The sequence below is a fragment of the Lampetra planeri genome, chromosome 32 (genome assembly GCF_965212315.1).
Source record: "Lampetra planeri chromosome 32, kcLamPlan1.2.h2, whole genome shotgun sequence".
Lineage (NCBI taxonomy): Eukaryota > Metazoa > Chordata > Hyperoartia > Petromyzontiformes > Petromyzontidae > Lampetra > Lampetra planeri.
Window position 1 is genome coordinate 9,718,190 of NC_136138.1, and position 23,490 is coordinate 9,741,679.

Here is a 23,490-nt window from a genome sequence, read left to right on the forward strand (position 1 = left end):
TGTAACCGTCACCACTGGGGAAACAAAGGCGGCCGGGCATGGTGCTGACCACCCACCCCATCGTGTACCGTTCCAGCTTTGATAGGTGTTCGCTAACAGCACTTGCCCCAACAGTCTGTTTCGGCTATACGGGGGGTCTTTGTTTGTGTGCCGTGGTTAAATTTTGAACTATCGCTTTGCTTGGCTTAAAAGAAACATTCACTTGGCACAGATGCAAATAGCACTCTTAAATGGCCAAGAGAGTTATTAAACAACACCGGAGCCAATCCACACACACACACACTGCATTATTGTGCCAATGTCTGTCAACAAAGCAAAATCAGTTATCGCAATCAAGGTGCAGTCATTATGGGATTAGTATACATTTCATGATTTTTTTATAAAAACAATGAATGGCATGAATTGCAGTGAAGTATTACTATACCTAATTTGAATTAGCATTCGAGAATTTTATAGAAAAGCCTTTTGTGCACAGCACATGCATATCGTACATTGTACGCGGAACATTTATGTTTATAGTAAATATGGGGACACATTGAATGCCTTGACCCATTTGTTTTTTGTCTTTTTCCAATTCCATTGCGATTCTGCTGTCGGTTTCAAATCACGAGACAAAGAACTTGCCCATTCGGGGCCCTCACCGTGCAGTCCGTGACCCCGTGCTCGCGAGAACAGTCCATACGAAGGAGTTATCACAGAACTGCTTCTGAGAACCTTTAAAGGGACCTCCTGTCCACAAGAGGGACATTGTACCTTCCCACACGCCCTGCCGTAGAGGTGTTTGTCGCGTGCCAGTCAAACGGAACATTTTATTTATTGCATTCTCAGGTTTTTAATTAATTCGAGTGAAGTGGAAAATCCTCATTTTACGTGATAGTTTTAGCTGTGCTTAATACGTTAACATTGTTCAATACAATCCGGGGTGCCAGGATAGAATAGTGGTTGTGTCATGCACTTTCAACCCCACGACCCGGGTTTCATTCCCAGTCTCGGCTGAACGTTAGTTTCCAACGATATCTGACCCAACGCAAGGGACCCTGCCCCTTCACCAACCCACACTGCGCAGATCAGTGAAGCAAGGTCAAACCGGGAGTGTGGGGAGGCTTACAACCCAAACAGTCGATTGACAAAAGGGGGGTTGTGAATTACAATGATTGTTTTATCACTCAAACTCGAAAACTGTCGTGTGCAATTGGCAGCAATTTTTTAGTTTTTGTTTCAGCAGCTGCGCGGTTCAGAGAGCGAAGGAGGGTTTCTCCCTGTCCAAACCCCTGGGCAGGGGCTGCCTTCGCTCGATGACATTTTGGAGAAATTGGACACGCGTGACGGCCGTGCGGCGGAGGGGGGGGGTTAGCGGGGGGACACAGCGAGCATCAATTTAGAGCCGTTGCGACGTGTCGGACAACGCAGTCGGCTTGCGGCAAAAACACCAGGACCCACTACTACCGCCCGTCCGCTCGCTCGCACGTTTGCTTTAAGTAGATTTGGTGAGGTTGGCATTCCGGAGGTTCGAGGGGAAGTGACTGCCCCCCCCCCCCCCCAAGTGCTGCTCTCCGAGGTCTCGCCACGAGAAGTTGTTTCTCACCATGGCGGACCCATCGTGAGCTCATGCCTGGAGGTGGAAGCGGCACAACAATGAACACTGCGCATTGGTTGATGTTGTCGGGCGCTAAACGTGCGCTTGACCCTGCGTCACCACTGTTAGTTTGAGTCGGAGTTTGGTTTCGTGAACGAGGGTAGGCTGTGTGTGCCCGCATGATGGTCCAAATTTAAAAAGTCACCGCAAATATTCTTGGTTTGGTAAAACCGCATAGTATCATCACCCCCATTGGGGGACTATACGGTGAAGGATAGCACCTTCATCAAAGCCGTCGTGCTTTGACAATGGCGTGAATACCAAATGTATAAAACTAATTACGAACTCATTAGCTCATTTATACGGCCAAACAACAGGAAGAAAACTGCATTGGAGTGATTAGGACGAGGGCCCAGTCATCTTGTGCGTAAAGACATGTGGACGTAATAAGTGAGCATGTGCGCTTCTGAAAGTGTGTGTGTGTGTGCACGTGTGTTGAAACACGTGGATTATTTAACACGGCGAATGCATTACATGGGCGTGCATTGACATCAAGTGCTGTGATGTATGGTACCGGAGTGCTGCTTTATATTATTTTGTAAATGTTGGGGGGGGGGGGCAATTCCAGCTGGTTCTGCTCTGCTACCCAAATTTTTTCTATTTTTTTAATATATCAGTTCACACTGACGTGTGGCGAAGCACTATTCACCGGGAGCGAAGGATGAATGTGTTGGGTAACGAGTCAAGCCTTTTGAAGTGGCTAAAGAAGTGTTTTTGTGGTATCCTTCTTGGCCTTATGACATGTCTCCATAAGTAGATTTAGCATGTATATATCGTAACGGTTATTAAAATAATGATATACTCATTCTCACACTCCCCCCTCTCTCCCACAGTGATGATGTCACCAAGGATGAGCTGAAAAGGCTGTCGGCCCTCCCAACGCGAACCCTCAAGGAGCATCCCTCCATCACCTTCTGGTGAGTTGCCCATTGCAGCAGCTCAGCGAGAGACGTTCTGCTCGGTCGTCACTTATGTGCGTGTACGTGCGTGTGTCGAACTTCTTTCGCACCGTACGTAGCCGACCGTGCTAGCACACAGGCCCCCTTGGTGGGCGGCCGCCCTGGTGTGCGGCTGCTTCGTTGTGCACGCGCTCACCGAGGCTCTGCGAATGTCACCATCTCACCAAAAAGACATTCTTCCCATCTGGACCTCGTGCTTTCATTTGTTGGTGTTGGTGTTGTTTTGTTGGTGTTGTTGTTGGTGTTGTCGTTGCAAACTGCCGCGACAATTCCCGCTCTTGTGGTATTGTACGAGAGCCGTGAAGGCACTAAGCCCCCCCTATCTCCCTGCACCTCCCCGCACTCTCCCCCACCCCCCCCCTACTGTTCCACTAACCATGTTTTTCATCTCCTGGTGATACCACCACCACCACCGCCAACGTCGTCGTCATTATCTCCCACAGCTTCTTCCCCTGCCCTCCTACAGCCTCGCCGGTTGCAGCGGCGCGAGGCGAGGCTGTCGCAGGCGAACAAACGCAGCCGAAATGTATTCAGCAATTAACGGTGCGACAAAGGCCGTATAAAACGCTGACACAATGGCTCTTCTTTGCCATTATCGGGCTCTTTCAGTTTTTATACTTTTACCCCCCCCCCCGCGCGCACTCCCCCCTCGCCCCCAACCACGACTCAGCGGACGTGAGAGAGGCCGGAGAGCGGCTTCAGTGCGCAAGAACACGGAGGCCGTGTGTGGGCGTGGGAATGCGCTCCCCTCCGCCCTCCTCCGCCCTCCTCCTCCTGAGAGGCAGAACGCACTTCACCGTGCCCTCTCCGTTCGCCCAGTTCCACGGCACAAAATCGCCCGTCTACGTGGCAGATGTGGGGAAGGAGCGTTCCCTTGGAAACGCCGGCGTTTGTTTTCGAAAATAAAAGTCGCCCGCTCGGCAGGTTCACCGCGTGGCGAGCGGCATTGGCGTGAACGTGCCGCCGTTTCGGTTTCGCTGAAAGTGAAATCTAAAAAAGAAAAGACAAAAAAAATCAAGGCGCAGTTTTCATCCTTGGGTGAAACAAAAAAAAGCAAACGCATAGACACAATTGCGTTTACAAAAGGGAAAAGGTGCAGACCTGCAGTTGCCTCTCGCGCACCTGCTGGTGGAAGGGGCCTCTATTAGAGGGAGCTCTAGAAAGGCCGCCCACTGAGAGGGCATTTGGACCACACTTTGAAGCAGTGGCCGGTTTTGACAGTAAATGTTGCCATTGGTCCGTGTGCCGAGGGAGCTACAAATGTATTAACGTTGTTACATGTGTTCAAGTTAGCAAGCCCGTGTGCTTGTTTGGTATACACGTGGGGCTAATCGTGGTCTCGTGTGCGTTCGCAAAACAATTTACGGCGTCGGTGACTGTCACCGAGTATAAAAGGCTGAAAGTAACCAATGCGGCTTTGCCGTGAAACAAATGGAGAAATAAACGAAGGCGGGGGTTATTTGCGGTCTGATTTTTCAGATAAGTACCCTCTTGCGCGAGAGATGCTGTCTGTACATGCTTTGACTTCGTTGTGCGGTTGGGGTGAGCTGGAATTCCTGCGCGCGGGTGGGATTTGTGGCCAGGCCTGTCGGGGTAAATGTTTCCATTGGTCTGTGCGCCATGGGAGCGCCAATCAACCTACGATCATACCGAAAGGGCACCGAGGGTGGGTGTTTATTAAAACAAACCACGAGCGCTAATGTTTACGGTTGTTTCTCTTTTAATGCCATCGCGGTGAAGTATGGTCAAATGACCCTCGCGGCATTCGGCGTTGTAGGTGGCCCGCCTACAACAGTGTCTTGACCAACAATTAATAATGGAGGCGGGGGGGGGGGCAGTGGTGCAGTTGGTTACCGCACTGTGCTATGAATCCGGAATTCTGAGTTCAATTCCCAGCCATGGCTAACATTGGTGGTGTGTGCTGTCTGAACTGGTCCCGGGTGCCTCAATTCACCGCAACTGACCAGTGTGGTGAAGTATGGTAAAACAAAAAGACAATACAATAACAGCAGTGGATTGAGAAAGAGTTGTAATTGCAATGAGGATGAGTTTATATAATCCGGCAGGGTGGTACAGTGGCAGTGTGGCTCGCAACCAGAAGGTTTTATGTTTCTATGGAAAGACTCGCCCTGCCAGAGGAATGTGGAATTTCACCTCTGGCCCAGGGCTGTAAATGGGGAATGAATGCTGACTTCAACTGACTGGAAAACCACTTTATATGTATTTTTACATTACCTCGTGGTTTATAGCTTTTTTAAAAGCTAAATGTTTTTTGGAATGTTACATTATTATATGTGTGTTAATTTACTTCCATTTTAATGGTGCAATTATCTTCACTCGGCATGCAGTTGCATATGAAGACGTTAAACAAACGAAACGTTTAATGCTGCAAAGCAAATTACAATTAAGCAGAATGTATCGCATTCATTTGAGTTTATTTAGCATATTGGAAGCAGTTAATTATTCTATATGTAATTACATCTATGTGTGCAAGTGGATCATGTTGGCATCCCCGGGTGTTAAGCGCAAAGCAAAGGGGATACATTACAATAATAATCACTCAACCGCATTCTCACTTAAAGCCAACATTAAATGTTTGTAGTAATTGTGAACCATTGCCTACTGTTGATTACAGCCAGGCACAGCGCAATCACTTTCGCAGGAGAATTAGCTCCAAGTAAAATGTTGCCCGGGTCAAACGGACAGACGGAGAAATTGCGTTCATCGATTTACTTTCACGCGGATTCCTGCTTATCTGCGGAAAATACGCAGCGCTGGCTCGTGAGGAATGACATGCACAGATGTCGCCACCAATAAAAAACAATATATAGAAGTGTGAATTTTTACGAGGTTGTCTCTGCTTCCGTCGTCGTCGTCGTCGTCGTCGCAGGGAGAGTTCACTGGCCCTGACTTTGTTGTGCCTTCCCTTTCACAGCGAGGATGAGGTCGTAAAAAATTACCAGAAGCTCAAGAGTCAAACTCGGGGTCACGCTATCGTCAAGTAAGCTGAAATCATCGCACCGAATGCTCTGTTTTTTTTCTTTAAATGTCCAGGCTACCCGCCAGCCCAGCAACCAATTTCACGCCGCTGACACTTCCATCCCACACTCTCCACACGCCCCCCTCTCTCCGTTTGGAATCGCCCAAACTTAACCCAGGTCAGCTATGCTGGCACCCAACTCTTTGACCATCTGTGCTGTGTTAAAAATCAGGCAGCTCCACATGGTGGGGGGGGGTGGGGGGGGGTTTGACGAGAGGTGCAGCTACCCTTTGGAAGTCGAAGTATCCGGCTAGTGAATGGTTCCTGTTGGTGATTGGCTACATTAGAAATGCACAGGGACCCATTAATTGCTAAATGCTATTAATATCTTATCGTTGCCACACTATGCGTACGACTGACAACCCCTATTTAACATGCGTTTGAACAAACCTAAGTAATATTGTATTTAAATGTACGCTCCTGCTAACTACTGACCCACTCCTGAGCCCAGTACTTTGTGTGCCACTGTGCATTTTCTGCAGGTTTTCCAATCGGTGCAATCAGCATTTTTGTCAGCTTGTTGAAGTGAAAAAGCACAGACTCCATGATATCGGAGTCTCGTATGTAAAGAGTTTGGGGGTTTCCAGACACCCACGCCACCGGTTCTGATGCCAATGTTGTTGCTGCTGCTGCCGCATCTGTGACGGACTAATATTCTAGTCGTAATGTTGCACAAAGTGCATAGCAATCCACTCTGCAGTCCTGTGTTTGTTGAAACTCCCCAAATCACAAGCATTTGATCCTACATCAATGTCCCCCCACCCCCTCCGTCCCTCCCCAGTCTCTGCCCATTAGCCCCAAACTGCTTTGCAATTTTAACATACTTACCAGCTTAATGGTCGGGCACAATTTTGGATTATTCAGTTTTGCTAAGTTCCACTGCACGCTCAAGGCGTCGCAAATGCAAGCCGCCTCTACGAACCTGGTGCGGACAAAGGGGTCGTATGGCAAGTCGTGACCAGGATAGAGGCACCGGCGGGTATGGATTGCCAGGAGGGAATTTAAAAATAGCTTCCCCCCCCCTCCCCCCTGACAAAGTGCATTCACCCCTGTAATAGAGCCCACAGATTCGTGCGGTGTTCTGCAGCGGCCGCTCGCTCTGCCCCGCGGCATTTTCTCACGACGAAGAGGCTCCTCTTTCTGCTGATTGTTTCTCTCTCTCTCTCTTTCTTTCTCCCCCCCCAGTTACATGAGCGTTGTCGAGTTGCTGCCCACGTACGGAGTTCACTACTACTCGGTGAAGGTGAGTCCGTCGCTAAGGTGGCAAATTTAGACCCTTCTTCTTGGTTCTTTCGGTAAAGTCACGTAGAAGGGAAATGATAAAGTGAAGAACAGGTCTGTCGGAAAGACAGACGCTGTCTTTCCGACAGACCTGTTCTTCACCTGAGGACGGCTGCTTGCGTTGTGGCCGAAACGTCGTGAGAATTGTATTTTATTATGTTTTATTTTTATTATTTTATTATTTCCCTTCTACGTGACTTTACCGAAAGAACCAAGAAGATGAATCCCTGCAGTCACGAAAGCTTTAAATCGAAAACTAGACCCGTCCGTTACAACCGGCAGATGGCGTTTAATTGACTTTAATAGGTTCTCACATTTTGTGACCTTTGCTCTCTGAAGCTGCAAGGGGGAACATGTTGACGATTTTTTTTAGTTTCTCGGAAAACAGTTCCATCCTTTCCTCACGGGTCCCGTATCCCGTCCTGATATTGCTCCGGTGCCTGCCTAGTCAAAGAGCAAATTGTGCTTCTTTGAATTATAAAACACTGCACTTTGCTGCTCTCAATTATGATGAATACCCCATTGCAGACACAGCACACTGCATGCTGTGATGGTGGTGCGCATGTTTGTGTGCATGCGGCTGTGTGTGTTCGTTTGTGTGCATCTGCGTGCGGTGTGTGTGTGTGTGCGCACACGTATAATATATGGTATGGGGAGCGGTAGTGAAGCGGTTAGCGCACTGCGCTACGAATCTGGCGACCCGAGTTCGATCCCTGCTCGAGGCCAACACCGGTGACGATTATCTGAGCTGGTCCTGGGCCTCCCCTATGTCGCCGCAGACTCAAATGAGTAACGGGTGCAGTGCGTAAACATAGCCACTAGTGTGTTGTGTGTAAACATCGCCATTAGGGAGACAAAGGTGGCTGGGCGTAGTTGCTGGTCACCCACCCCCTCGTGTGCCCTTCTGGCCTTCGTAGGTGCTCGCTAACAGCACTTGCCCCAACAGTTTATGAAGACTATACGGGGGAACGTTGTGGTTTTTTTGTATGTACAGTGAGGGAAAAAAATATTTGACGCCCTCTCAATCAGAAAGATTTCTGGCTCCCAGGTGTCTTTTATACAGCTGAGATTAGGAGCACACTCTTAAAGGGAGTGCTCCTAATCTCAGCTCGTTACCTGTATAAAAGACACCTGGGAGCCAGAACTCTTTCTGATTGAGAGGGGGTCAAATACTTATTTCCCTCATTAAAATGCAAATCAATTTATAACATTTTTGACATGCGTTTTTCTGGATTTTGTTGTTGTTATTCTGTCTCTCACTGTTCAAATAAACCTACCATTAAAGTTATAGACTGATCATTTCTTTGTCAGTGGGCAAACGTACAAAATCAGCAGGGGATCAAATTCTTGTTTCCCTCGCTGTATGTTGAACTTCTTTCACGCCGTACGTAGCCAATGCTCACGTGTCTGTGTGTTTGCCCCCCCGTCAACAGGACAAACAGGGACTCCCTTGGTGGCTGGGCCTCAGCACAAGAGGCATTGCTCAGTACGACCACCAGGACAGACTCAAGCCACGTAAGGTACGGCCATACCACCCCGTGTCTCGCGTACGAAAGCTGCTGTTGCTAAGACCCAAATTGCCTCGGGTAAACTGCTGATTCTTATATCAGTAAAACACTCGAATATACATAGAGCACATTTAGACTGACTCGTACAATGAGTCGTACAATGAGTCAGCCTTCCAGCAATTCGCTGAATTTTCACAATCTTGTTCAAGAATCACTTCTGTTTATTTTCACCATGTCGTTATTCCTCCATTTGCCCAAATGTAACACAAGCACTGACTTTGCATGTTATTCGTACACATTGGAAACGATCACTTCTTACACTGACGATTCAATGCTAGCATCTTGAGCATAATAAGAGATCTCCGTCGATGATTTAATGCATCGCTAAACTCCTACAGTCCATGCAACGTTTCGTCACACGATCTTGCACCGTGGAGACAGGGGCTGGTTGGTCACTCACTCATCCGTCGTACAGCCGAAGCCACTGGGCTTCTAAGTGGTCAACAGATGGCAGCACGGCAAGTGGGTTTGCGAACCCATCTGTGCGGTATTTTGAGTTTTATTCACTCATCCGTGGTGGGTTCCTTCCAGTTTCTTTCCCACGTCATCGTTCACATCCAAAGCTAGGAACCTCCTAAATAATAGGTCTTACATTGAGTGAGACTTGTATTTTTTGAATAAAATGTCTTATTGTTATTGTTACATAGTATAATTAAAGGAGAGCTAACGTAAGCCCAACCGAGTTCTATAACGATTGAATCGAGGCATTAATTTCTAGAAACTCGCAGAATAAAACGCAAACCACCTTCACGAGGGTGACGCTGACTGTTTAATTCGGGCCGAGAGGTGCACCGTATTTGGGCGATGGCGAAAACGAGTTTGTTGCGCGGGGCCTCGGAGAGAGAGCGGACCACAGTCTCGGGACCAGGGGAACCTCTGCCTGAAGTTGGCCTTCACTCGCCGACAACCGCCGTCTGACAACAAGGCGCTCGGCATTGCGATGCAAAAGGGAATCTTAGCTCTCAGCCGCTTGCAGATGCCCGAGTTAAGACACAATCTTGTAGCCATGGCAACGGGGCTTAATTGTAAACACGTGTGTGTCCCAGGGTAAAAAAAATGGCTCCTGCGTGTCACGTGGGAGTTAGGGGGTTGATTGCGGAGAAGTAGAATTTTTGTGCTTCGCAATTTGGGGTTTGTCGTACCCATCACCTTTGTGCCACCGATCTCCCCATCACTTGTCATCCGGTCTCTTAGTCCTGCAGCTTTTTTTTTTAGTCTCTCAATCACTCTCACTCACTCACTCGCTGCCACATTAACGTGAGGACGAACGGCTTTCCCGCTCCTTCAATCACTCACTCGGACACTCGCTCATTAACTCGAAGACACGTTAATTTACTCTGGCTCGCACGGCCGCCTGATGCGATACGTAAGCCGCGTCTGCTTTTGCTGGCCGGGACACGAGTTGTGTTGCTAATGGAAAGCTCCACATAGTTGCTCGCAACTTATTAATTCTACCTCTCGATCGAATGCACTCCCCACTTGCTCACTTCCTCTCTCTTTTTTTTCTTTCTTCCCCCCGGCAAACAAATCGATAAGAGCTAGTCGGTGGAGATCTCTAGCAGCGGGAGTAGTAGAACCATATTCTCTGGCGTATAGGACACACACATTTCTCTTGCATTTTGAAGCAAGAGTTGAGGACACGTCTTAGAATTTGGTAGGCGTGTGTGTGTGTGTGCGCGCGCGTGACTCGATTAGTCAAACTTTATTAACACCGGGCACAAGTTTGCGGTGCACCGTACTTTTCCCGAGTGCCTTGTAATCCAGAGAAATACACTTCAGAATCATACTGTTAACATATGAAGCAATACTCAACCGTTCTCCACCTTGCATCAGAAACCTCATACACGTGAAGCAAAACAACAGATCACTTCTGCTGCTCAACGCTAAGCACTCCTCCCCCAACCACCCAAAACCAAACACACAACCAATGGGGGTTGGACAGATCTTTCTCATTTGCAGCACCACACCTCTGGAACACCCTCCCAGAGGCAATCCGCACACTCGACTCCATCACTGCGTTCACAGTCGCAAAGCAACAACACAGCTCTGTAAGCTTGTGATTAGTTGAGCATTGGCTTATTTTCCACGTAACACTTTGTGGAAGCTGCCTGGTCTATCACTCCACGTGGTAGCCCCAGGTTTCTTCAACCACACTTATGCCTTTCATTCTCTGTGCTTCAGAAATGTAGACCCATTTATAGAAACACCTACATCGCTGGAATGAAAAATAAAAGATGAACTGCCTACGATCCATTCTGGCTTTAACCAGGCTGCATCGTGTGAGGATCTCACAGTCGCAACTCAACAAGACAGCTCTCTATACGCTCGCATACGCACATACATACAAACTAACTCGCAGCCACAACTCGCATCGTAACAATAGCCTGATTACTAATCTAGTATATAATTACAATAACTCCCCCCTCAAATCTTTGCACCTGATGAGTTAATGAGTTAATGATGACGTCACCCTGCTGCTGCTCTATATAAGAACGGGAGACAGCAGAGCCTCACCATTCTGGCGAATTGCCCGATGATGCTGGATGCAATTACCAGCGAAACGTCGTACTCAAATTGTAAATGTTGTGGTTTCGCGCTTCAACACACCGGTGGGCTAAAGCAGTGAACTAATTTGTCTTTTGTCAACGTGACACTTTTTTACTGATTGGCCGTGTCGGGTGGTGGAGGGTTACGACACATTTATAAATAACGCGATCTAAACCCAAAAACGTTGATTATGAATAATTGTTTATGTTTACGCGTGTTAATGATGCGACGGCGCCTCTGGGCGGCAGGTTTGTGGCAGCAAGGCGCCGATGCGTTAACAGAAAAAATAAATCGACTCGACTTGACTCGCACAAAGTGGGGGGGGGGGGAGTCTGGCCAAGCTGATTCCTGCCCGCGTTTGAAATGTCACCGTCCTCGGGGCAGCCTGCAATGGGACACTCACATTCCAGCGCGGGTAACGGACAGCGCGTTCGCCCGGGTCATTCTGGAAACCTTTGCATTCGCTCGTATTTTTTTTTTCTCCATTCTTTTTTTTGGGTTTCGTGAACCCCAACGTGTTCCTCGCACGCACACGTTCCACAACGGGTCACGACACTCGAGTCATTGGGCCCAGAGGGCCGTGTCTTTTGCACAAGATCAATCATAACCTGTAATAACTGAGCTCGGTGGCATCGGTGCACGTACTTGTATTTGAGTGTAAACATTTGTTACGGCCGCCTTTTAAAGCCACAATTTCCTTCCTTTTAGAATGCGGTAAGAACGTTAGCTGAATTGTACGGCTCTACACCTATTTAAAATTTACATTGCATTTTTTTTATCTTTGCTCTTTTGCACGTTTTTTGTCTCGTAAATACAACCAAATCCCAAATGTGTTGTATATAAACACAATACACAGCGGGCCGCTGAAATTCTTCCAGGTTGATTGCGCAGCGTGTCAAAGGCCGCATTCCCAAACGAGCATTATCGTTGCATTCCTGACTCAAAATTACTCGATTAATTGTCTTCAAGCCACGCATTGGTTTACACGAAGGATATTTTATCGTTGGCGTAAGAGCAAGCAAGGCTCGTGGTAGACATCGCTCCTCCGCCACGGGACATTACGGTGGGAGGAAATTCACTTGCTCATCACCATCACTCACGTGCGGCACCACATCCCTGCCGCATGCCTACGCCGTGACGACCCGCAGTTTGCGGGGGGCTCTGCAGTGAAGCGCGTGCGATGCTTCGGATTACTTAGTCACTGCAGGAGATTGGGACGAGAGACCGCGGTGGTGGTGACTGCTGCTGCTGCGTGTGTGTGGGAGCGTTGTTGCGGGCGGGAGGGGAGGCGGGGGCGGGTGGCCCTGGACTTTGCTGGGGTTTTCGGTTGAGGGTTTGGATGGGTCAAAGACGGCTGCCGTCTGCGTGTGAACAAAAGCCAGCTTATCCCAGCGGGGGTCTCTGCATTAATCATTACCCCACCACCACCACCGCCGCCGGTCCCCCCACCACACACACAGCGGTGCCGGGTGGACGAGTGCTGCCTGTGCAATATCACGGCGCCTGTCTCTGCCCTCCTCCTGGTTGCCACAGAAATGGCTGGAGATGCAAGAAAGGGGGTTGGATTTCGATTTAAAGCTTTCGTGACTGCAGGGATTCATCTTCTTGGTTCTTTCGGTAAAGTCACGTAGAAGGGAAATAATAAAATAATAAAAATAAAACATAATCAAATAATTCTCACGACGTTTCGGCCACAACGCAAGCAGCCGTCCTCAGGTGAAGAACAGGTCTGTCGGAAAGACAGCGTCGTGAGAATTATTTTATTATGTTTTATTTTTATTATTTTATTATTTCCCTTATACGTGACTTTACCGAAAGAACCAAGAAGATGAAAGGGGGGTGGCTCGCACTTTGCGTGGGTTTATCCGCGTGCCTCTCGGCATCGGGCTGTCAGCACGCGCCAAAAAGAGGGTGAGGCTATCGAGTGCAACGGCCTCGGACTACGAAACTGGGAGGCGGGGGTGGAATTGGATGGGGGGGGGGCATTTAATTCCTCGCACCAGGGCCCATGCCAACCACGCTGTAGTACTACTGTTAGTGGCGATTGTGTGTTAAGAGGAGAGGTTGGAGTGTGAAGCGAATGAGAGAGGCGTTAGTTTTGCCGGAAAGCAGAAATCTCAACGATATTTGTTGATTGTTCAATGGCTTTGTATTGCAATGAGGCGTAGCAGATATTCACGACTTACATGTTTATAATCATACTACTTTCATTTAATATAGCATCATTCATGCCAACAGCATCCCACAACGCTGTACATGAATGATATATATAAGGACCAAATCCCATATACATACGGCGCGAAAGAAGCCCAACACACAGGCACGTACACACACCAAGCAAATGAAAACCCTACTACTACCAAGCGAATATCTAAAATGAATAAACAAATTAAGAAATGGGCGTCAAATAAAAAAGCACAAACAAACAGAAAGTTATCCATAATAGAGGCTTTTTTGGGGTTAGATCGCGTAAATATAAATGTGTCGTTAAAGCCGCAACCACCCGACACAGCCAACTCTTAAGGCTTGTGACGTAAGGAGAACGTGCCAATTTGTTACTAGTACAACACACCGATGTGTTGAACAGTAAACCCACAACATTTACAATTCAAGTGCGACGTTTCGCCAGTGATTGCAACTAGCATCGTCAGGCGACAGCCAGATTTGTGGAGAAACAAGTCATCGGCAAAGAACAAAAAGTTTTCAACAAAGAAATGAAGATGGGGGTAACCGTCCGTGCTTCAGTTGAAGTACACATTCTGCACCTGGGGCAGCGCATAATCCTGGATCGTTGTGCTACAACCAACACAGCATCCACTCACCCCTCTCTCTCTCTCCGCTCCACTCACCCGTGGCCTCGCTCGGAATCCCATTAATGAACCCACTTTTTCCCCCTCTTTGTGTGGAGCTCCGTCTCTGGCTAGGCTGCCTGTACAAACACGGCGGAGTGAGGGAACTCAAGCCTGGGGCCACACCACGCGTGTTGTGCGGAGTGCCCGTCTCTCTCCCCCCGGACGGGTGTAGCCGGTGTGATGGCGTTTCGTAGCCTCGTTTGTTTATTTGCTAGTTTTTGTAATGGGGGAAGTCTTACACGTGGTTCTTGTGTATCTTAAACCGCGTAGCGATTTGCTCCCGATGGGACGGAAGTTGAGGGAAGTGGGTTAAAGTCAAGCAAGAAGCAATGCACAGCAGGATTAACAATGTTTCAACAGCACATTTTATTGCGTCTCGGAGCCTTAAAGGAGAGGTTTTATTAAATGACCCCGTGAACTCCATCACAGCTGCCCAGCACGCTATATTTTTTTTTATTGAGGGTCTACTCTTTGATTAATGAGCCTGTAACTTTCAACGAGACTGCCCTCACTCTGCTGTCCAGTATACATAACGGCACGAAACCTTAACGCTGGAACCACCGCGATTCCTCTGCGAGTGTAGGGGTTCCACCTATCCTGGGTTTTCCCGGGATTGTCCTTTTTTTTAGGAAGATGTTCTTGATTTTTCCAAACATTAAAAGTATTTATTTTTAATCGGTTGCGTAATAATACACCATTCGTGACAATTCATTTAAATGTCGTTCTCCCCCTTTTTCGGTATCGTGAAATATCCTTCTTTTACGTGATATATACGCTCCGGATTTTGTTCGTACCTCACAGGTGGCAAACCCTAACCGTGTGGGACTACTGTTATGTGCGTAGATGATGCAGGGTAAGTAAACAGGCCGTTGTCCTCGACTCAAGTCCCACACACATTCCATTGCTGGCCTAACCACCCGTTGTTGAAAAACCCCTCCTCCTCCCATTTCCCCTCAAATTCGCCCACAATCATTGGCAAAGAGCGAGGCCGCGCGCGCATCATCGCCCGCCAGGTGCACTGCATTCGGTCTCGAGGCAGCCAAAAAGAAAAGGGGGTGGGAGGGGCGAGAGATCGAAGTTACTTGCGCTATGCACTCAGGCCATCATCACTTACTTGCCTGTGTGTCCTAATGATCGGGGCGGACAAAGGGGGGGGGGGGCTTCACGCGCTGGGACGATCGCTCGCGCACAAGACAAACTTTGCCCGAGAGTCTTCACTTCCTCCGGTTATTCCCAGCCGCCGGGTTAACGCGGGCGGGCGGGCGAGCGAGAGAACCTCGCCACCAGCCCCGCATTCACGCGCAGCGAGCAGGCGAGTGGGCGAGTGCAACGTAAGCGGAAAAAAAATCTGCACGGCGCTTAAAAGCCGCAGCCAGCAGCAGCGTCGAAGCCGGCTGTGGGCAGCCGAGTGAAACTCGTGGCCATGCTGGGCCCTCGTTAACATTCCCCGGCCCCCATGGAGAGAGAGAGAGGGGGGGGTCCTGGGAAGAGATAAGGTGACTCTTGTGCTGCGTACAGCTCTCTCGTCATTTTACACTGCTGGGGAGTTGATCAGCAGTGGTTATTTCAGTGTTTCGTGTCGCGGTTGGTGAGTTCAGACAGTGGATGGGGACGGCTTCAGAAGCAGCCTTTTGGCGAATGTGTGAATGCTCCCGGTGAATTATTGAAGCCGGGAATGGCGTTACCGTGTGGTTCCCTTGGTTTGAGATGCATAGACCCGTGTGGAGATTCGCGCGCTCCGACAGCCGCAGACTTACGTCAAGAAATATCTGAAATGCTGTCGGAGGGCTTTAAATTTTCTCGCCACAACACACACACACACTGTCGGCGAACTCGAATTAATAACAAGAGAAATAAATGTGTTGAACCAAAACATTATTGGAAAAAGGTCAACGAGTTGACTCAACAGAGGCATCCGACACACGTTTCTCATAAAGTAAACTTTTTATCTGTTATTTGGCATATGGACGAGTGGTCGTGAGTCATTGCATTCGATATTATTTATTTTTTGCACTGTAAACATTACCATTGCAGTCTACTCTTGATACAGTGACACTTTTGTAATAATAATAATAATGACAGGTTTAGTTGTAAAGTTGCATTTGAATGGGTTAAGCAAAACTAAAGTCGGTTCCATTCGTTGGGGCAGCAAATCAAGTTGGCTATCTATTGTTTGTTTCACCGGACAAAGTCTTTGAATAAGAACAAAAAAAATCCTCCGATACAATCGTGTGGTAGAGAGATTCTCTATTCGTGGTTGTTATGAACGTATTACGAGCTGAGTAGTGCGATGAAACCACTTTTAGCGCTTTGCTCTGCGATCACAGCTGACAGGCAGGTTTCGTGTTCGCTCTCAGCAGTTATTTCGCCATCAGAAATGTTGTGAGCATGTACATTATAAGGATCAATGTTTTTTGTTTGTTATCTTGTAATGCGCGGTTGCCAGTTCGATATCCCCCTTCACGGCGCGTGAAAAAATTGGGCCCAAGTTTTCTTAACCGCCCCTACGGATGGCCGCACGGAACGTTGCGCCCAAATGTGATAGGTTCACAAATTTCGATGTAAAGCTTTCGTGACTGCAGGAATTCATCTTCTTGGTTCTTTCGGTAAAGTCACGTAGAATGGAAATAATAAAATAATAAAAATAAAACATAAAATAATTATCACGACGTTTCGGCCACAACGCAAGCAGCCGTCCTCAGGTGAAGAACAGAGTCTCTGTCTTCTCGACAGACCTGTTCTTCACCTGAGGACGGCTGCTTGCGTTGTGGCCGAAACGTCGTAAGAATTATTTTATTATGTTTTACTTTTATTATTTTATTATTTCCATTCTACGTGACTTTACCGAAAGAACCAAGAAGAGGTTCACAAATGTTGGGGCACGCACGGCGTGACGCATCTCCACGCTTGCGCTTATCTGGATGTGCCGAGCAAACCTGCCGTGACTCCCCCCCCGCCCCCCGTCTTCAGCCAGTCACCCTCAGCATTCCTGTCACCCGCCGGAGCGAGCGTGGGCGAGGTTCAGTCGAGCAAGCCAGTATCCGTGTCACCTGTTGTCATGTCGTCAGCAATGGAACTGGTCGAGGACATTCCGGCGCTCTGGGTTTAACGTGAGCCAGTGTTTGAGCGGCCCTTTGCACGCGACGTTTAATCCGAGGGTTCTCGCCAACTGCTGTGAGAAAATGCCTCTGGTGTGAAAACTACAAACATTCCATAATTCACGCTCTATTCGTTCTGCCGTGCGACCGTTATCTGTGGTCAGTGTTTGACACCAGTGTTAAAAAATGATCTCAAATCTTCGAAAACAACGTCGGGTTACATTCTCCGATGCGTTTGGGGTTTGACTGCGTGCGCTTCGGTACGATGTTCGACGTTTCGCTCCATGTGCTTGGAACTTATTCAGGAACTTTAGTTCTGCAAAGACATCGAAGAAAATCCGCCGGAGAGCTGTACGGCACTACTGCAACATCGACATAGTAGCATCTTATTCCATTTAATTCACATGCACAGTATTTTTGGTGCCTTGCAATATGTTTCTTAAACTTGACATTAAGAAATGAAATCTTGTTTTTTGCAGTCAATGAAGTGAGTGTGCTTTGGTTACATTTATTCGCCCGCCAGACAGAAAATAGCCGCTCACCTTCGCGACTATTTTAATGTGGAAAAGTTGAGTGAAGTTCGAAACGGCGAAGGGGGCTGGCTAACATAACAGACCGGCACTGTAGAGTAACAAGGCTGCGTTTCTCAATAACAACAGATACAATCTTGGGCAAAACATAAAACAATTCTCACGACGTTTCGGCCACAACGCAAGCAGCCGTCCTCAGGTGAAAACCAGGTCTGTCGAGGCGACAGCGTCTGAAAACCAGGTCTGTCGCCTCGACAGACCTGGTTTTCACCTGAGGACGGCTGCTTGCGTTGTGGCCGAAACGTCGTGAGAATTGTTTTATGTTTTATTTTTATTATTTTATTACTTCCCTTCTACGTGACTTTACCGAAAGAACCAAGAAGATGAATCCCTGCAGTCACGAAAGCTTTAACTCGAAATCTTGGGCAAGTTACCTAATCCACAGTTGTCTTTCTCTACCATTCGTAAAGTAACACGGTCGGCCGGCCGGCCGGCCGGTCAGTGGTTCAAAGGGCACCGAGTCAAAGTCGAGGTTACCCTTAGTACTTTCGTCCGCAGTAACTCCCGCACAAAACTTTACGCATATTAAGGTTCCAATTGGGGTCTTTCTTGAAAAGGGATGGTTCTCTGTTCTCCTCTCAACTACGCCGCTGCCTGTAACTCACGACTGCATTAAGAAAATAAGGAGGGGGGGGGCGCAGGATGGGTAGAGCATCAGCACGGGGTAGTTGGCACACTGCGCTCTGAATCCAGTTCTTTAAAATCATCCTTCAAATAGTTTTTCATTATTATTATTGGTACAGAATGGAATCGAAGCAACTCAAGTATCATAGCCGAAAACGTCTCTTTCGTAATCTGAGCAATGTGGGAGAGCAGGATTGGGTGTATGTCTCACGATAGGCTGGTAGAGGAACACCTCTCCAATGCAGGTCAGGGAGGGCATGTTCTTAAGGTGCTCGTCAACAGCACTTGCCCCGAAAGCATGTGAAGGCTATACGGGGGATCTGTCTGCATTGTTCTCAAAAAACACAAAGCTCAAAACTTAACTTGCATCACCCTAACTTGCTTTCTGATCCGCTGAAATAAATACCACGGTTTAAATGTCACTGCCGGAAGATAGGCGAGTGTGAATGTTGTCGTATTATTATTCCTGGCAGTGTAAGCTAAGTAGCCCCAGCCTCAAATAAGTTCACGACGAGCCTCTTGCTCCCACGGGGAAAGGTTAACAGTGGCGTCTGCGGTTGGCGGCGTCTGTGCGTGAGTTGGCGTCGGCGGCCGGCGGTCGCTGGTTGGTTTCTCTCTCGAGGTAATCCGCGAAGGGGAGGAGGGGTGGGAGGAGATCCTTTGAGAAGTGGCCGCCATTGCCAGGCTACCCTGCAATCATCCACCGCCCCCCTACCAACCTCCCAGCAATATCTCTTGTTTGTTTTCTAAACAGCAGCGCCTCCAGGGCTCTAACCTACTCGCCGCAGTGCCCGTTTGCGGTGACGACGAGCTGGAGAGAGAAGTGAATGACGAGGCCGTGATTGCCTCGAGCAGAGAGCAGCTGGGGCTTAGTCTAATGTTGAATTAGTTGCAAAAACAAAGTGCATTCATTATTTCGATGATGTGGCCCTAAGCCCTTTACGCTCGAGTGCTTTAGAAATTTAAAGGAAAACCTCGCAGTTCTCAAAGAGTGCGCGTTTTTGTTGTTGTTGTTGTTGCCGTTTGAGCGCTCGCTTTTCCATTTGCCAAAACCTTTCTTCTGTTCTTTTTCCTCTCTCGAGTGCAGCTGATCCCACGCGGGACCCAGAACCCAGTTGCCGCTCTTTTATCAACCCAGTGCCCTGCTCCCGTCGGCAACAACGAGTTTCGCCTCATTAGCAACGCCGTGGCCCACCACCACCCCCCCCCCCCGCGCGCCTCAGACACTCGCCGAGGTCGCGGAGCTCAAACGAATGAGCGTCAAGTGAAAATGACTTCGGAGAAAACGTTGTGTGTTGAAAAATATAGAGAATGGTGCAGCGCGCGCCGCTCGCCAATTTGAAACCTGGAGGAGGAGTGAAGTTGTTTGTGAGATGAATTCTCCTCGGGTATGAAAGCCTTGGTTATAATGGTATTTCTCATGACTCCATAATTTCATCTAATAACAACAACAAAAAGTTCCAAGCTATTTTCTGTTCAAATGAGCGTTCAGGTGGGGCTCGTTTCTGGTGTACAGCCCTGAGGCCAATGATGGAATTTCCACATTCCTATTGTGGGGGGATGGCCTCTCCATCGCATAATTATGTCGGTGTTGACTATCCCACAAGGTGGTATCTATTTTATTGACATCAGCAGGATGATGGGCTGAGTCAATCTCCAACCAGGGTTTGAACTCGCAACCTTTGGGGGATTGCAAGCTGCTCGCTCTACCGCTGAGCCACCGGGCGGGATAATTGTCAACATGGTGCAACTAAGTGATAGTTACGAATTAAAGACGATCTTTCATTTGTTAGTGTCGTCCCCGATTCTGATAATTGGCAAAAAAAATTGCTTTTATTCTAAGCTGTCATGTGCATTGCTGTAATGTCATGAAGTTCTCACTCTCCAGTCCATTTAAAACAAAACATCCAACTAAGATATTCCTTTAATCTAGGATTGAAGCTTTCGTGACTGCATCAATTATACTCATTGTTTTTTTCGGTAAAGTCATGTATGTAGAAATATATTCCTTTGTTGACCCTTTGTTCAAGGCTCTACTATTTTGTCAATGAAACACAGTTCAAAAGACGTAATGAGTGAGTGAATAACAAAGTTTGACTTGGAACCATCTGTTCCATGGCTTGAGAAATGTGAGCCTCCTCATTTTTAACCCTTCGCAAATTTCTTAAATTCCACCCCCCCCCTCTGCCTTTGTCCACCCAGCAGTATGCATGGGTAAACCGCAGTTAGTCGAGCGGCAGGTCGTGGGAGGTGGGGTTAAGTGTGGGCATCTCCACTTCTTCCAATATGCCAGGCCAGCGTGGAAAGCGTAGGCCAATTACCCTCTAGAGCTCCCGCGAGTGGGGAGGCCCTTCCAACCAGTGCCCAGTGACAGAAGCAAGTCATTGCAGGGCTGCACCTTTACCTCTTTATTTAACCTTCACCATTAACCCTTTAATGAGCTGCTTCCACCAGCAGGGTGGAATCACACTCTGTCAAAGTGGCAGCTGCGCACGTGGCATCATTACTCACCCACCGGCTCAATGGTCACCTGTGGGCGGTGGCTCCTATGGCAGCACGTGACACTGTCAGGGACGTCCTGATTCTCCAGACTCGCGCGAGAAATTAAAAAAAGCTACCTTTGCTGACCCTGGAAAGCACAACCGGTGCGCAGGAAACTTGAAAGCAAAGGGGGCGGTGGGGGGGGAGAGGGAAAAGGGTTCAGCCTAAATGTTGTCGGGTATGAAAAGACGCGCTGCGGGACGCCATTCCTTTGCCCGTGCCCCCAAAAAGACCAAATCCGAATTGAACTTGTTCAACAATTGTGCTGCCCAGTTCACTGTGCAAATTGTGAAGTGACACAATATCTGCTTTCGCATTGACTCCTGGCATGTGTGTGTGTGTCTGCTAATGCTCATGGCCAACACCAGTGACGATTATCTGAACCGGTCCTGGGCCTCCCCTAGGTCGACTCAGCCTCAAATGAGTACTTGGTGCGGTGTGTAAACATCGCCACTAGGGAGACAAAGGCGGTCGGGCGTGGTGCTGGCCACCCACCCCCTCGTGTACCGTTCCGGCCTTCATAGGTGCTCGCTAACAGCACTTGCCCCTACAGTCTGTTAAGGCTATACGGGGGATCTTTGTATCTTTGTCTGCTTATGCTCCTATGGACGAAGCCAGCCCCCCCCCGCCTTGCAAGGCAGGGCTGTGAAAAAGGAGTGCAGGAGCGTTGTTGTTTGTCCCATTAGACGCAGCGTCACGGTCTCGCTCGCTCAACCGTGGGCCTGTTCCTCACTTCTGGAAAATTGCCTCTTCATTCCCAGTGCATTATCGTCGGTGCGATCTTGAGCAAGGCTGGAAATGGATAGCAGGGATCTCTCCACGCAATTACGCTCTAAGTGCACGGCGGGGCTGTGTGGCGGGCGGGGAAAGGGCGATTTTAAAAATAGATGGGGCAGCCAGTTTTTTTTGCAAAATGCGGCCGGAGAAAAAATTGGCAACGATAATCTTCTGGCAGCGAAAGTAAACTGCAGATATGATTTGACTGTCGTGTGGTCATGGGAAACATTCGGCTGGGCCGTGTTCACACAGTAATTTAGAGAAACCGAAAAATCCACTATCTTGACACTTCATTCATGCCGAAACTGTGCACGCAGCACTTCTCAGCGGTCTGGAAGCCAAATGCAAATTTGGTTTGGTCTTTTCTGTTTCTGGCAGACGGCACCCACTTACAAAGGTTACTGTGTCTGAGCCACGACACCTGACCAGTTCCATAGGTCTGCCTTCCAGTAGGCATTTCAAAATCCATTATGTATTAGATGGAATGAGTGTGTGGTGTGTGTGTGTATATATACCAGTGAGTGGCATAACTTAACCACTAATACACGAGCGGACAAAGTCTTGTGTAGTAGGGTGGGAAGGGTGGACATGTGTACGGCTCTTGTCACTCAATTTTAGTAATTCAAGCACGTTCTAGTATTTTTTTATCGATGCCCTAGCATGTTCACAACTACCGCAAATAAAAAAAACATTTGTAAACGTGTAGGATGCCAACAGACGGCATCCGTAGTGCCCACTGAATTGTAATCTCCGTGCTGCTGCTGCTGCTGCCGCCCATTCAATGCATTTCAGGAAGTTTGCTTGGAACTAATGAACTTTGTGAGCTTCGTGAAGGGGTGGAGGGAAGAGGTCGGGGCGGGGGGGGGGGTTTGAGGGGGTGGGAAGGGGAAGTGAAGTGTATGTGTGTTGGCGTGTGGGTTTCAGGGAAAAGGGGGGGGCGGGTGATGGCGATGAACTCCGCGCCTGACATCACGGTAATTTTACAATGAATCACGCGGACAAAGCGCAGCGTACAGTTTCATAAATGTGTCACACGCGTCCCCACTTGGCTACTGGGAAATGATAAATTCCAGATTCGGCCTCGCTTCCTTCTTGTTTCTGCTCTCTGATGGATCAGCGGTGGAGAGACTTGAAACGGTGCTATATGTTTTTTTAGGGTGGAGTGTGGGGGGCAGCTTCGTGGACGCGAGATTAAACATTAGTCCTCTCCACGGCGGCGCTGTGAAAACGTAGTTACGCGCTCGGTGCCGAGAACGCCGGAGCAAGTTGTGCTCCACGGTTCGTGAGTCGCGGGTAAAGTGTTTCGCCATGAGTGTGTCCGAATGGCGACGCAGCCGCCCTGGGTTGTGTTTTGGTTCTTTTTTTTTTATCTCGGGCCAGGCAGGCGGCCGAGTCGCCCAGTCTATGCGGCCGTCCACTTGCAGCCACGAACAAATCTACCCAACTTGTTATCTCACAGAGAAGGTTAGAACGCTCTTGTATATACGTCTGGCTACTGCGGCTATGCGTGATGTAATTTGCTTACCATCCTCTAGGTGAATATCGTGACATCTGCACTTAATGATTATCCGATCAACAAAGTTTCGTACCGTTGTGACGTTTTTTTTAACGCCGATCAATCTCGGATTCTGAAGACAGCTTGCAGCTTCTGCATACAATGATAAGGTTTAAGGATGTAAATTTGCATTTGCTGAATTCACTGGATTGGTGCTCTATTTTTACCTCCAATTTTAAGCAAAGGTTGCGGTTGTGCCTTATACTCCGGGAGGTGTGTGTGTGTGTGTGACAAACGTTGTATAACTCTGCTGACACCAGGCATGAGTTTGGTGTGTGTCTTACTTTCTGGAGCATCTTATAAGCTGCAGAATTCAGTATATACCGCCTAAAGGACGACACGGCATCTCAAGGCCACGGTCCACAGTGTTATTTAAATATTCCTTCTAAGGTTGAATACCATTAATGTCTTAAAATGCATTA

At 48.4% G+C, this 23,490-nt stretch overlaps 1 protein-coding gene across 3 annotated transcripts in view; it reads left to right on the forward strand.

Annotated features, from left to right (window-relative positions):
- The window catches only part of LOC144729428 (FERM domain-containing protein 4A-like), a 232,428-nt gene that overhangs the window by 164,326 nt on the left and 44,612 nt on the right, over positions 1-23,490 (forward strand). For all 3 annotated transcript variants that reach the window (XM_078609705.1, XM_078609706.1, XM_078609707.1), the window contains exons 8-11: positions 2,470-2,553; positions 5,531-5,596; positions 6,821-6,878; positions 8,350-8,436. In XM_078609705.1, coding sequence (XP_078465831.1) covers positions 2,470-2,553; positions 5,531-5,596; positions 6,821-6,878; positions 8,350-8,436 — 295 coding nt within the window. The remainder of the gene's footprint in view (positions 1-2,469; positions 2,554-5,530; positions 5,597-6,820; positions 6,879-8,349; positions 8,437-23,490) is intronic.